Consider the following 14,998-nt stretch of genomic DNA (forward strand, 5'->3'; position numbering starts at 1 on the left):
GATCCCATTGCGATAGGACGCCACCGATACATCGACTGGCAGTCACTGCGATACACGCAAAGCAATCGGAAGACTACGCTACGAACATCAACACACAGAACAGACCAACTAACGGAACAAAAATGCGCAGCGCGAAAATAAAATAAGTAGCGAAAACACTGGCGTGTGTGTTAACTAAAATAAGTCCCATAAATAATCTATTTTTTTGCGGTGTGTGCGCGTGTGTGTGTGTGCGCGCGAAAGAGCAGGAAGAGAAGAAGTTTCGGTGGAGCACAGTGCAGAAGGCGAAGCGGAGTGAAGGAGGAGCGTAAAAAGTAAAAGTGGCGGTGCCTGTCTCTATACGTGTGTGTGTGTGTGCGAGTGTGGTTTGTTGTGTATGTGTGTGCCGAAAAGAAGTTGCAGAAAACATTACGCAAAATAAAAGAGCGAAATAACCACAACACAACAAAAGATATTGTGCAAACAACACAGCGCTGAGAAGCGGAAAGGTGGAAAGCAGGAACGTCGGAGAGGGGCAGCAGCAGAGGGTGAGGGAGAGGGGTCTGGCGGACGGAGGTGGTGCGAGCGAGAGCGAACGACCGGCGCAATGAGCATCGTTGGCGAAAACCATCCCCTCCCAAACCCAACCCCCGCCAGCGCCGTGGTGTCCGCATCATCGGGAGGCGGTGGGGGCGGCGCGGTCGTCATGGGCGTCGGCGTAGGCGTGACCACAGCGAATGGACCCCGTGTCGTCACCATTTACAAAACGGAAACAGGCTTCGGCTTCAACGTGCGTGGCCAAGTTTCCGAGGGGGGTCAACTGCGCTCGATCAACGGCGAGCTGTACGCCCCCCTTCAGCACGTGAGCGCCGTCCTTGAGAACGGGGCGGCCGAGAAGGCGGGCATCAAGAAGGGCGATCGCATCCTGGAAGTGTAAGTACCATCCACATTACGTAGGCTAGTTTCCATCTTTTGGGGGATGTGATATCAATGTGAGCTTAAAGAGCTAATAGCTATCTGACACTATCATTAACTGTGATTGAAAATATTCAATATATTCCTGATTCATTAATCTCTCTCCCAATGAGTTGTATCCTAAAACTAGATTTCATCCGAAAAGTGCTGCGTTTTTGCATTTATCTGCTTTCGACTTCATAAAGTCCTTAGAATCATTATTGAGTTTAGGCGAGTATAATACCTGCTTTTGACCACTTGTCTACTTGTAACTTAAGGCATGTGCAACACTAATTGGGAAAATGTGCGCACAAGTTACTTGATTTTAAACACTTTTAACTGGGCCCAAACTAATGCCTTTCTCTTATCAAATTATAGTTTGAATTTTAGTTTTTGCACGACTAAGTTAATTTTACAAACGAGTGGGGGAGAAAAAAACTTACATACAGTTTGTATAAATTTAAAGGGCAATCTGAAGAGTAAGCTCTTTAAGCTTACGGCTGGTGTTGGTATTTTCGGGGTGGCCAGGGGTTAAGTAAGCGAAGTTAACCCCACGAAGGGCTTGCATGTGCGACCTCTGACCCCGCCCACTTTTTTCGTTGTTTCTTATGGAGTGGGGGGCGTGCGGGGGGAACTGAAGTTGAAGTTGGAAGTGGAGGTGAATTCGTAGTGGGTCAAAAAAGCCCGGGAATATCAATAAACACTTCTACCTGCATGGCGTTGGTGGTTGTTGCTGGATTCCAGAGGGTTGTTACCGAAAATTGGGGTTAAAAAGGGAGAAAGCCCCAAAGCCCCCATACAAGTCATATATCCTATATCTGATGTATAATGCATGTATATTATTAAAACAAAATAAGTGTGTACGATTAGATAATATTAGCGAGTTTTCTGCAGAGCTAGTATTTCATTTTGGTCATGAAATGATATTGGGGCTTATCAGTTTCTCGGAATTCCTGTTTAAATAACACTGAAACAAGGAAGTATGACGATGGAGAAATATGAGTCAGTGGAACAATGTTAAATGTTGATAAGGAACCACATTTATCAATTACTTTCTTGCTTGATGAATACAAATATTTTCGTTTAATGGAATTAATTTAAACTTCGCTTTTCTGTGTTTCTATGTTTTCTCGAGTGGCATAATATTATGACGCACCACACCAACACACACACGTGGACACACACTCAGTCCAACACAATTGCATGCAGGCTAATTAAAATGCTCACTTATATTTCTTTTTTCTCGCATTGTATTGTTTCTTTCACACTGCTGCTCCTCACCCGTTTCCCGTATCTTGCGTCCCTGTCTGGCGAAGCTTTTGTTTAGCATCTTTTGACATTTTAGTTTCGATACCCGTTATCAGTGAATATCTCGTGTCCCTCTCTTCCCTATCCTTCCTTTCGCTCTTCCCCTTCCTTCTCTTTGAGGCTGGTCCATCAATCATTTTATTTTATTTCATTACTCACGTACAGTGGCCTTTCGATAGAGTGCATGAATGGTGTTTCAATTAAAAATGTATAATATTAAATCCTGAAAAGTGCATTTCTATCTTCTATCTTTCCCAAACTTTTTTGCCTTCAATTAGGTAATTTCCAAATATTACGAATCTAAAGTGATGAAGTGTTCACTGTACTTTGCTACTCTTGTAGTTTCATTTTGTTTTCATAGTGGGTGCGGTTTCGCTGTCCCTTTCTAGCGCACAGTACAGCATACAGTCTGGTTTCGGTACGAAATTCAATTAATAAATTTTACCAAAGTTTCGTCGCACTGGAAAGCATGCAGCAACTTTATTATCATTGTCACCTTCCCTTGTCGGCAACGAAAAATTCGCAAATTTTCCACACTTTTCCAAAGCAAATAGAATGAGTGACGTGGATGTTAGCGGAAAGAGGGGGACTGGGAGGGGGTTTGACTATTATGCGGCTTGTTGTTGTTGCTATTTGCAGTGCCCATCATTTCATTATCAGTGGAAATAACAACAACAACGACAAACACGACGACGACGGCGGACAGCCGTTATAATTCGGCTGCGCGTGAGCTAACAAAAGCAAAAGCAAAGCAAAGGAAAAAGCAAAAGCAAAGCAAGAGCAACAAGAAAGCGCAAACTGCAGAGCAAGCAAAATGCAAAAAGCAGAAAGTAAAAGCAAACAAATTTGCATTTGGTTTCCGCCTTTGCGAACCAGTTTTCATCTGGAACCAAGCGCTTAAATCCCGCTAATATATTTGTGCTCCACTTTAATGATTATTAAATACGCAAATTTGCTGAGAGTTTATCAAAAATATGAATATATTCATAACGAAACTGGCTTCAAGCTCCAAAAAACTAGCCTCGTTTTTACTAATGATATCCTACATTTTTAAAACATGTACATACAATTATACAATTCTCCTAGATAGGAACTATTTGCCATACATGATCTATGGAACACAATATGTAATCCTTATTTATGGCATCCGTACTTCCAATGAGCAGCAGTGTCCAGTGAGCCCGTTTAGTAATCCACAGCTTGTTTATCCAAATGCTTTTCTTTGCCCGATTTTTCGGGGGCGTTCCGCTCGCTTCATTACCTCCCGCCGAACACATCCGCCCCTTGGCCACGCCCATTAATCAGATATAGGCGCATAGTTCGTCCAGCCAGCCATGTAATGGGTGCTTATCGAAGTTTCCTGGACCACCAGTACTGCAGCAGTGACCACCAGCTATGCGGCAACTGCTGATCCGTAGAAACTGCTGATCCGAGTTGCGTCTGCCGCCAGAGAGTGGGTGCATGGTTGCACAGACTTCCGTTGCAGCGCACACAGTACGGATCATTGGCGGAGCACTCCGGCACCTGACCCTCGCATCCGCGCACCGTATAGATCCCGTCCAGCCGGCTGACCACCGTGCTCACGCATAGTTCCGTGGGGCTGGAGCAATTGCTGGTGGTCATCGCCGTGGGCAGGTTCATGGCCGCACAGTCCGCATCCTGGTCCTGGGCATTGCAGCGGTAGCAGCTCCGGACGGAGTACCGATTGCAGGAGTCCGCATCGCGGCACAACTGGCAACTTTCGCCCAGGGCTGAAGGTGCGAAATCCGCATCCGCACAGCCACGTCGCAGGAAGGTATCTGCGATGACAAGGGAAATGGGTTACAAATATTGCATTCACCAGGTTAAGCACTGATGTATCGATGGTAGCAGTGGCTCATAAGGGAAACTGATTAATTGAGAACAATTAAGATCTCATTTTATAGCAAAATAGTAATTTAATTCAAATTTGAAAAGATGGCCAAGGGAACAAAAATTAAATCAATGAATGCCATTCAAATGAAAATTTCCGAAGAGATGCATTGCCTGACAAGTTTTATTTCAAAATGAACTACTGACAGCTTGAGTGGGTCCCTTAAAAGCAGTTCCTGGTCGAGATGAGATGCCCCACTCACCCTAACCTTGCTCGCAGGAATAGCAGGCCGTGGTGCCCGCTGCGCACTTTTCCGTTGGCAAATTGCGGCCAGAACGGCAGGCAGGATTTGCGGTGGAGTTGCAGGCGGCGCAGACAATATCCTGGCAATTGGCATTGCAGAATTCGCCGTGGCACTCGGTTAGGTCGCCAGTGGGATAGAATCCCATGCTGGTGGAGCAGCCCCTCTGGAGTACTTCCGTCTGGCTGTTGAGGTAGCTAAAGCAGTTCTCCCTGTGTCCGTACATCACCTTGTTGACGCAATGCGTCACCGTTGAGTTGCTCAACGAGCACTTGGGCTGCTCCGCCTGGGGATCCTGGTCCCGCAGACAGTCCGGATTGGGTGCCAATCGATTGTGGGTGCACTGAAGGCAGCGCGATTCCGTGACGGTCTTCTCCGCATTGCAACCATTGTAATTGCACTTCAGACAGACATGCGGACAGGTTGTCGGCAGATTGGTGTGCTCACAGCCGCGCTGGGTGTTGGATAAGTGGACTACGTTCGTGTAGCACCTGTCATCCTCCTGATAAACCGGACACGGCAGCAGGTACTGCGGCCGACTGGCCACATCGATGCAATCCGAGCCGCTGCACTGATAGCAACGCAATCGATCCGTGGGATAAACGTGCCGATTGCACAGGCTCGTATTGCACCGGTCACATGGAGCGGCACAGTAGCCATTAGGATACAAACGCGCCAGGCAGCCCCGTCGCGTTAAACCCGCCGATATGGAGGTGACACACTCGTCGCCCGTCTGCTGACACTCCTCCACTTCCAGCTGCTGACCCGGTCGGGTGGCACATTCCGAATCCTCCGCGGAGTCGCAGGCATAGCACTCCAGGGACTCAACGATGGCCAATCCCAGGATGAGTAGTCCGCCCAACGCAAGGAGCCGCAGTTGGAAATCCAGTGTTCCAGGTCTTCTGGCCATCGTTTAATCGGTCTCGAATCGCTGGACTAACTGCGGCGACAAAGAACTGGAGGGCACGTATAATGCAGGCTACACTGCGATTAGATTAGCCATTGAATCTCAAGTGGTTCCAAGTTCGCACTGATTGGTCCGGATAAGTTGCTGAAATGGTCCCATGTTTCTTTGTTGGTCCCAAAAGTGCTAAAGATTCCACTTTCCAAGTGCTGACTGGTTCTAGAAACACGGAACCCCAATAGCGAACTAGATCTAGAATGCAAGGAGTTTTAAAAACGATATTAAGTTAGTGGAATCCCCTTGTGCACATCATTCATTGAAGGGTTTCCATTTCTAATTGCCCTTCTGCTTGTTTTGAAATCCACTTAAACACACACAAAAGACGTTATTATCTTTAAGTTGGAATAAACAGAGAATGAATCCAGTGCTCTGTGTGCGTTCAGTAACATTGGGCAATTAAAAACAATAAACTTTTGCCGAGAGAAAACACAATTTGCCTGCGAATTTAACCCACATTTGCAGCGGAGAAAGTTTCGCACCCCCACTTGTTGTTGTCCATTCAAATTGAATAAATAAATTCCTTGGACAATTTGCTACGTTTGCTACGTCTCAACTTTGTTGACTGAATTAACTCATAAACTCATACATGAAACCTAATTCATTTCAACAGGAAAATGGGCCATCAATTACGTTTGTCGTATGGATAATAATTGGAAGTTGTTCAACTTCTTGGCCGATGATTCAATGGACCAACTAAGCAATGCACTTTGAAGTGAACTTGGATTCGTTAGACTGTAGACTCTGGAGGTCGACTGGAGGGATGGGTTCGTTGATCCCTGAATGGGAGGATTAATACGGAATTGCCCTTTTGCGACTGCTCCTTTGAGACAAACAGGACACTGAAAGGATACTTCTGGATACATCACTTGATTGAGAAACCCAGACAAGACATTCCTTTTGGCCATATTCCATCTGCAGCTTTTGTGCTCGGCTTGCACTTGGCCATCTCTCAGTCCACTTAACATTGTACTTGTGGGGGTACAATGAGGTTGTTGGTTGGGTGGTTGGCTGTTCTAAGGTTGTTGGATTCAATCAATGGGGATTATGAACTATTTTCAGTTTGCCGCTCGTTTTCCTTTCCAAGCAATTGTCGTTAAAAACAAATAACGCGCCACAGTCATGTCAACGCAAAAGTGCACAAATGGGGAAGCATTTGAGTAAATATAGCAATAAATAGTTGTTGAACGTGACATTCATTGGCTTTAAAAAGCTTATCTGAGCGGTATGAAATCCCATGCCCAACAATTTCTTTCAGTGCATATCAAGATACACGAAACAAATGTATCCGTAGAATAGAACGCAGACAATAAAAAAGGAACTTGATTGAAACGCAGAGGAACAATTGCACCTTGAGCCGGAAATTTCTTTCACAATTTTTTTCGCTCCCCCCATTTTTTCCACTCTTTTCTGTTTGCAACTCCTGGACCTTTATCCCATTTACTATATGCGACATACTATAATACATGCATCTTCCAAAGCGTTTCGTATGTACAAGTTTAAGCAAACAATTCAAAGTTCATCTTCTCGGGCCGGAAACTAAATTGAGTGTTAAGAAGCCTTTGAGCACAGCACGCAAGTGGCAGACAATTTCCCAGCTTGGGAAATTTCAAACTTGCCACACTCTACCACTCTAATGTTACTGTGGCATATGGCTTGAGTTATTGAAGGGTCATTAGCTGATTTGTAGCCATGTGTGTGCTTTGTGGACTTGGGTGTTTATTAATGGCAAGGAGACTACTTTTGCCGAAGGAACAGGAGCAACACGAGTTCCCAACTGGAATACATATTAAATACCAAATGTTTTCGAGACAAAGTGCAAAGATCTCAACATAAAACACGTTGACCAATTCAATCGAGACCTTTTTTTTATGCTGCCACGAATTTGTGTTTGCGGTTGGGTTCTGTGTCAATGTTGTTGCTGCTGGTCTGTGGCATATGCCCCGACAATAATCAATAGATTTACGTCACTGGATCGACTCGGATTGAATGGGATGGGGATGGGGATGGTGGAGGGCATGGGGCATGGGGCATGGGGCAATGGGCGATGGGCGATGGGCAATGGGATGTCGATGTGGTTGCGGCTTGGTTGCCTGACTGGCTGACTGGCGGAGTGGCAGAGTGGCAGAGTGGCTGTCTGTCGGACTGGCTGGCCCACATTTCCGCATTTCCTAGAGCGGCCGAGAGCAGAGACCGAGGAGTTTTGGTGGCGGTTTCAGGTTTTCATGTTTTCAGGTTTCACTTTTCGGCTTCGTGCGGACCAATCTAAGCCCAAAATAAACCCGACGGGAAATGGAAGTGGACAGTGGGTAGTGGGAATGGGACTGGGACTGGGACTGGGACTGGCATTGGGACTGGGAGTATCAATAGGATAGGAAGCGATTTGGATTGGGATCAAACAGAAACAGAAACAGAAACTGAAACTGAAACTGAAAACGAGAATTAAGCAATGGCAGGACACTTGTTAAGCACTCATGTCAGGTCCTCCAGCGGATTCCTGTTGGGCTTAATTAATTTTCGATTTCCATGCCCGTTAATGGAATTACATTTCACATGCTACGTGTCCAAGGTGAATTAGATATAAACATGGAATGCAGGCGCCAACTTTGTGCTATCCAGTGCATATATATATATATTATATATAAATAAGATATATTGGCCATTATTATTTGCTCTTCACATTTCTTAGGCTATTTTTAGATATTTGAAATCCCCTCTGCATAGCCTATATGTGCGAATTATCTTTTCATTTCGCCCTCAACTATTCAAATTCGGTGTGTAAACATTTTGGATTTTATTATTTGTTCGGTGCCCGGCAAATATTTATTCGATTTGCCGGACTTAAAAAATTGCATACCCCGTAGTAGCGAATCCAGCCCACAGTCCAGTCGCATTACCATGTCCAATTAGTGCCGGAGGGAAATGCACACAAATCGCGAGTAAACATTGACCGAAATGGATATAGAAATCCCATTAGTGGCTTCGGCCCATCAGCCTTGCAGATACCCTGGATGTGAAGGTATGCCGGAAGTACAAGTAACTTCAAGTTATTGAATGTTGCAATCGAAAGTGGCAAACGAAAGTGGCCACGTAGATGTCAATCGATATGAAATGCTCTTGGGAATAAGCCAATAGACATATAGCCGCCAGATGTTGCTTCACATGCCACACTTTGTGTGTGTGGCTTTGTACACCTGTCCCACTGTGCCTTGGTTTTGTACATACCCTTTTTCGCACCCAGAGAAGCTGCTGGCCAAGCTGCACGGCTAGCTAAGATGCCTTAAATTGAAGCTACGACAATTAATGGAAAATGATACAGTCGCGTCGTAAACGGAAAAAAAACATTCGCCTCATCTTGTCGGACACAATTAAGAGGGAAAGGCATTTGCATTCGCCTATAAATAAATGCATAGATAGCTTTGTGCTCTGTGCTGCTGCTCTTTCGTTGTGATCTTTTCTGCTTTATTGTGTTTCCGTCTTGTTTTTGTATCGTTGCTGTATTTCTTAACTATTTTTACCAAGTGGCTGGCTGGCAAACAGGTTTCCGGAGCTGAGCAGAGCAGAGACGCGTCTTGGTTTAGGTTTCAGTTTCAGATTCAGTTTCAGGCGCTCAACTGTTTAGGCCTGTCTCCTGCACTGCATTCTCCTCCGCATACCCACATCCCCACATCTCCACATCTTCACCTCTCTTCCCCAACGCTCCACGCCGCTTATTGGACCCCCCCATTTTCTGCATTTCTGGATTTCTGATATGTCGCTATGTGAGTCATGCTGCGAGTCTCGGGAGCTTTTCAACCATTGCACAGTGCGTCACAATGTGCGGCGATATCTGCAGCGATTTATTTATTCACTTACTTTACTTACTTACTTACTTCAGTACGGTACGGATGGGATGGGATGAAATGGGATGGCGAATGGCGAATGGCAAACCGGAAGACGCCTTTTCCTCCGGAGAAGTGAAGGAAATCGAGGAAGAAAGCTAAGGCTGCCCTTATCCAAGGCCTTTCGTTGTTCCCATTTTATTGCTATCAACTTGATTCACTTAATCCGGATTCGTGGTGGCGTTACTAATATCTGTGCTACTTGTTGTCGTTCCAATTCAATAATTGTTTGCTTCCCCACTTAATCGAATTGAAAGCCCACTATGATGTACACTATTTGATTGTCAGATTTATTCTTGTGACTTGTACCTCATTTCAGTTAAGTGCTTATCACTACAATAAGGTTATCATTTGTTTCTATGTCGATCAACCTTCAAGTTCGAGAGCATCGCTCCTAGATAGATACGATAAGTGATTCCAACTTGACCCGCATCGTCGAATGGACGCCAATCGACCGGCCATCCAGAGTAGCCGCCTTATCAACGCCACTGCGATGTCAGTGCATCCATTATCGACGCTATCTCCGGGCTCCCACTGTTGTTATTTTCGCTTAAATGGATCTGCGGTCGATGGCAACGCCTTTAATTCGCCAGTGACGATCGTTCAGCACCGATTCCATTCGCAACTTCTTCGCAACTTTTGCAACTTTAGCAACTTCCTTCGAGATGCTGCCCTTTCATTCTGTTCAGTATGCGCAGTTGACGGCCTTAGAGAAACGTTGTCTTCGGTTGGGTTTCGCTATAGCTTCTATACCATATTACCATTGAAAACCAACTGATGTTTTAATGCTTCTCTCCGCTTAATTGCAGAAATGGCGTCAGCGTCGAGGGAGCCACACATAAGCAGGTCGTAGATCTGATCAAATCCGGCGGCGACTGCCTAACACTGACGGTGATATCGGTGACACAGCAGGTGAGTTCAAAATATAATTAATTTAGCCACAAATATGACACACTACTACTTCGATAGGAGGCTGATCGACTGGAGCCACAGGAGGATCAGAGCGGCTACTCCTACATCGATTACTCGGACAAGCGTTCGCTGCCCATTAGGTAAGTTCCCGTCAAACGAAACAGATTAATTGGATAAGAAAACTAATTGTTATATATACCATTCCCTGTTTAGCATACCGGACTATGGGATCGTGAATCGAAATGGCGAGCGGTACATCGTCTTCAACATACACATGGCTGGACGGCAGCTCTGTTCGCGTCGCTATCGGGAGTTCGCCAACCTGCACTCGCTGCTGCGCAAGGAGTTCTCCGGCTTCAACTTTCCCAAGCTGCCCGGCAAGTGGCCCTTCCAGCTGAGCGAACAGCAGCTGGACACGAGGCGCCGTGGACTGGAGCAGTATCTGGAGAAGGTGTGCGCTGTGCGGGTGATTGCGGAGAGTGATGCCGTTCAGGACTTCCTCACCGACACCGAGGATGATATATCCGCCTCGCCGGTGGACATTAAGGTGATGCTGCCCGATCATGAAGTGAGCACCGTGTCGGTGAAGAAGTCTTCCAATGCCCAGGTGGTATGGGAGATCCTGGTGCAGCGCGCCAATCTCACCGCCTACACGCAGCAGTATTTCTACCTGTTCGAGATCGTCGAGTACAACTTTGAGCGGAAGCTGCAGCCGCACGAGATTCCACATCAGTTGTACGTGCAGAACTACAGCACCGCCTCATCCACCTGCCTCTGCGTCCGTCGCTGGCTCTTCTCGGTGGCCAAGGAGCTGACGCTGCCGGATGGCGAGCAGGCTGGCCGCTTCATCTTTTACCAGGCGGTCGACGAGGTGAATCGCGGCAATATCCGTGCCGATGGACGCCTGTACGAGCTGAAGGCGCTGCAGGACGCCAAGAAGGCGGGCGACTATCTGGCCTTGGCCCGCACACTGCCAGGATATGGAGACGTCGTCTTTCCCCACTGCTCCTGTGATAGTCGCAAGGAGGGACACGTTGTGCCCGCTGTGGGTTAGTAATCGTGTTTGAAAACTCCTCTATTCCACGTATCTAGCAACAACTCTCGTTTCTCCACAGGCATGAAGAGCTTTCGCCTGCACGCCTGCCGTGAGGATGGTTCACTGGAGGCGCAAATGGTCGAGCTGACCTGGGACAGCATCACGCGCTCCGAGAGCGACGAGGAGTCCATGTCATTCTGCTTTCAGTACAATCGTCCAGATAAGCCAGCACGTTGGGTCAAAGTCTACACGCCATATGTAAGTTTGGATGTGGAACAGTGCAATATAATGGCATATAGTATAGCTCTGGTGTACACAGAAATGATTCCCTTTAATATAGTAACATATTTTGAATGACAAAACACGCAATGGTAAATTGAACTTGGTTAATTACCTTTTGTGTGATTTAAATGACATAATTAATTTGCATGCAATTGTCCTGTTGATTGGGAAAGTAATTTAGAGAGGTCAGCTGCACACTATATAAGCCACAAATCCCTACATCCACTCCCATGTGAATTGCATTTAATTAATATTGTTTTCCATCCTGCAGCATGCATTCCTTGCGGACTGCTTTGATCGCATCATGGAGGAGCGCAAGTGGGAAGACAGCGGCGACTAGGGAAGGCGTAAGGTGCTGGACGAGGAGCAGGAGCAGGAGCCAGAGGAGCCAGTGGAGCAGAAAGAGGAGCAGCGACTGCGTCGACGGCAGGAGGGGCAGATTAAGCAACCCAGTACCATACCAAGCATCACCAGGCGGTCCGAGGCATTGCACATTGTTCGTTAGTGGTTCGTTGCTGGGAGGAGCCCAACTGCCGAACTCTCCGCCTCTGAGCCCACACCACACCACACCACACCACATCTCCTTCGGTTAGCTTGCCATATTCCGGCTGGTCAGTTGTTGGGGCTGCGGAATCTGAGGACTCAGATTCGTGCTGGTCCACTGCTGCATCTAATGCCTCACCCACATATATTGTAAAGTATATTTGGCACTGATATATATACATTTATATAATTTGTACATTGACAAGCAATTGCAATCGCCTTGGCTCTCGTGGCTCCGATTTGGGATGCGGATGGGTTGGTCGTCTGGTCCGGTGGTTGGACGAGGTTGGAAAATGTTAACAGCAGCAACAAAAATGTTTCAAATGTTTTCGGCACTTAGCACATAGAGCAAACACAGGCACCAATTTAGATCAAGCAGAACCGACGATTCTCATTATACAATATAAATATATATATATACATATATACACACCACTCACAGACATGCGTACATTAAAAAACAATACAAAACAAACAAAAATATATAAAAGAGTATATTTAAGCCAACCTCAGCGTAATATTTAATTCGTACTTTTCCAAATACCCTTTGTTCCGTTTGTGTTTGTATATTTTGCTCATAGGAAAGCAGCGGCTATAGGAGATCTTTGAAAAATGAATTGTAAAAAGTCAATTTTAATTATACACAAATATACATCATATATATATACATATACATAAATGTTTAGCAAACAAATCAACAGACATTGATCATTTATTTATTTGTATGTACGTAGAAAGGCCTAGAACAAACTCTCAACGCATGAAACCGAAATCAGAATTCAGAAATCAGCAAAAGAAATGCTAAGCGAAACAATATACATCTATCAGATAAAAGCGATGAAATGTTGAAAATATTGTACTCATTCGAAACTTTCTATAGAAATTGTTAGTTAATATAAGGTAACGTTAATAGTTATTGAACAAATGCAAAAGCGAGACTCAGAACTCAAAACTCAAAACTCAACTAATGTCAACTCAAAGGCGAACTCAAAAACGTAACGTAGAAAGAGACGGCAGGCGGGCAGTAGAAAGAGAGGCACAACACAAATAGCGAAAATCGCGCGCTAAGGCCAAGCTTTCTTTCACAAGAAATCACATTAGGAAAATCCGAATCCAAAACCTAAACAACCTAAACAATTTCACACCATTTTAAGGCAGAACACAATTACACATCCGCAAACTTATAGAATGGCATATAGGCATACATTTATCAACGATGCAAGTGACGACTGCTTGTGATATTTACAATTTACACGATTATTACGATTAATTTTATATATTATTTAATTGATTCCATATCTCGTTCGTATTTGTATTGGATTTGTTAATCTCTCGATGTGCGTAGATCACGTAATGTATTTATTATGTTTAGTTGTAGTCCTACGATAATGTGAATTTAAAATTATGTTTATTATTATTACTCGCTCGTTTTTTCATTTTTTTTTTTGTATTTTTTTTGTATTTCTCTCTTTTTGGCCATTTACATGTAGCAAGCGCTTAGTTTAGATTTGTGTGTATTCCATATAATAATTAATAATACTATGCAACTAACTACGCTCTGTCGTGTTGTTTATTTAATATTCTTTCTGTGTCTCGTGACTGTTGAGCAAACAAATGTGTTGGGCGTCTCGGGGACCGCGAAAGCAAATAGAAGCCACATACTACAATATCGAGAAAAGTATATACGCTAACAAGAAGATACATTCCTTAATAAATACGATAGTAATGATCAATGTTTTCGAACACATTTAATACGACAACACAGCTCGGCGAAAATAAGCTAAATGATAAAATGATAAATTAAATAATAAATAAATAAATGCGTATGTGAACTGGAACATCCATCAAACGATTAAGTGTACAACTAAAACTAAATGAACAAATTTAACAAATTTATCGAAAACAAGCATAATAAAAGCAAATTGCATTTTTCCCCTTTTCAAAATTACTCAAATCATTTCTTCTGCGACTTGTGCGGCCTTCGAATCGAATTTAATTGCATTATGTAGAGGATTTCTAGATTTTCGCTTATATAGTGGTTGCCGTTCGACTGAATCTCTGGTTTGTATTACTTGTATCTTTTTTGCAGACTTAAACCAACTGAAGATTGAGTGCTGAGCCACATGAGGTCATCAGCAGTCCATGGTAAAGGTTGTACGAGTTGCAAATAGTCGTACTGTTGGCTTATTGAAAATACACGCACATACACAATGCGAGAGTTGACCAACTTTGGCGGTGACTTTGAATCGCGAATTGCATGACAATTATTTGCCTGCGATCTCGGCTTATTGATTCTCGAATCGGGCATCGCCTCACCTCACAGCATTATAACTTAATAGTTTATAACAAATTCGAGCGATTAGCAGCGTGGTTTTAGTCCCACCGTAGTGGTTTTATCAGAAGCTGTAAACGTGGAATGGTTATGCCCGTTTTTGTTTTGTGTTTAGTGTATCACTAAATCGGTTTATTACCGTCTCTAATATGTGATTCAGTGCGATTGCCTCTATGCGTTTCGTCTGCGGTACAGTGCCCACAGGCTATGCTGGCCATGCAAACAAAATGTAAACTATTTCAATTAAAATACCATAATTACATTACTCGGCATATATTTCTATATTTCCTTTAAAGCGGTGTTTTTTATTTGATTCCATTTCCTGCTCTTCGCTTCCCTGTGGCAATGATCGTAAATATAGTTCAATCGTCAAATATTTGCGCACTTCTAGACAATTTATGAGTGCCATTTGCTAAACAATATTGCGAATTAGTTGTGGGCGAGAAGTTTGCCCATGGGTGGAGAGGGGAGAGGGAGAGGGAGAGGGGGGTGGATGTGGGTGGCTGGGTTGGTTTGGTTTTCACCTTATCAGGTAACACATGTAATTATTGAAAGGCGCTGCGCGATTGAAATGATCGGATCGGCGGACGAACGAGTTTGGCTCTTGACTTTGCCAGTTGATTAATTTTTTTGTTTGGCCTTTTATTCGAGTACACT

At 44.5% G+C, this 14,998-nt stretch overlaps 2 protein-coding genes across 4 annotated transcripts in view; one reads left to right on the forward strand and one right to left on the reverse strand.

Moving 5' to 3' along the window:
• LOC120457022 (sorting nexin-27) lies at positions 1-11,938 on the forward strand. Of its 2 annotated transcripts, none has more exons than XM_039644181.2 (6): positions 1-912; positions 10,046-10,148; positions 10,206-10,288; positions 10,362-11,197; positions 11,264-11,442; positions 11,738-11,938. In XM_039644181.2, exons 1-6 carry the CDS (start codon positions 587-589, stop codon positions 11,804-11,806), a joined length of 1,596 nt encoding a protein of 531 aa, XP_039500115.1. In that variant the 5' UTR covers positions 1-586; the 3' UTR covers positions 11,807-11,938. The 2 variants fall into 2 exon arrangements, with proteins under 2 accessions (XP_039500115.1, XP_039500116.1); XM_039644182.2 differs by lacking the exon at positions 1-912 and adding an exon at positions 9,518-9,963.
• LOC120457023 overlaps positions 3,216-14,998 on the reverse strand; it is a 14,017-nt gene continuing 2,234 nt past the window's right edge. Inside the window, exons 2-3 of one of the 2 annotated variants that reach the window (XM_039644183.2) lie at positions 4,362-5,550; positions 3,216-4,040 (exon numbers count right to left, since the gene is read on the reverse strand). In XM_039644183.2, coding sequence (XP_039500117.1) covers positions 3,589-4,040; positions 4,362-5,304 — 1,395 coding nt within the window. In that variant the 5' untranslated portion in view covers positions 5,305-5,550 and the 3' untranslated portion in view covers positions 3,216-3,588. Of the gene's footprint in view, positions 4,041-4,355; positions 5,551-14,998 lie in introns of those variants that run through there. The other variant, XM_039644184.2, reaches the window with a different exon arrangement.

The sequence above is a fragment of the Drosophila santomea genome, chromosome X (assembly GCF_016746245.2).
Source record: "Drosophila santomea strain STO CAGO 1482 chromosome X, Prin_Dsan_1.1, whole genome shotgun sequence".
NCBI lineage: Eukaryota > Metazoa > Arthropoda > Insecta > Diptera > Drosophilidae > Drosophila > Drosophila santomea.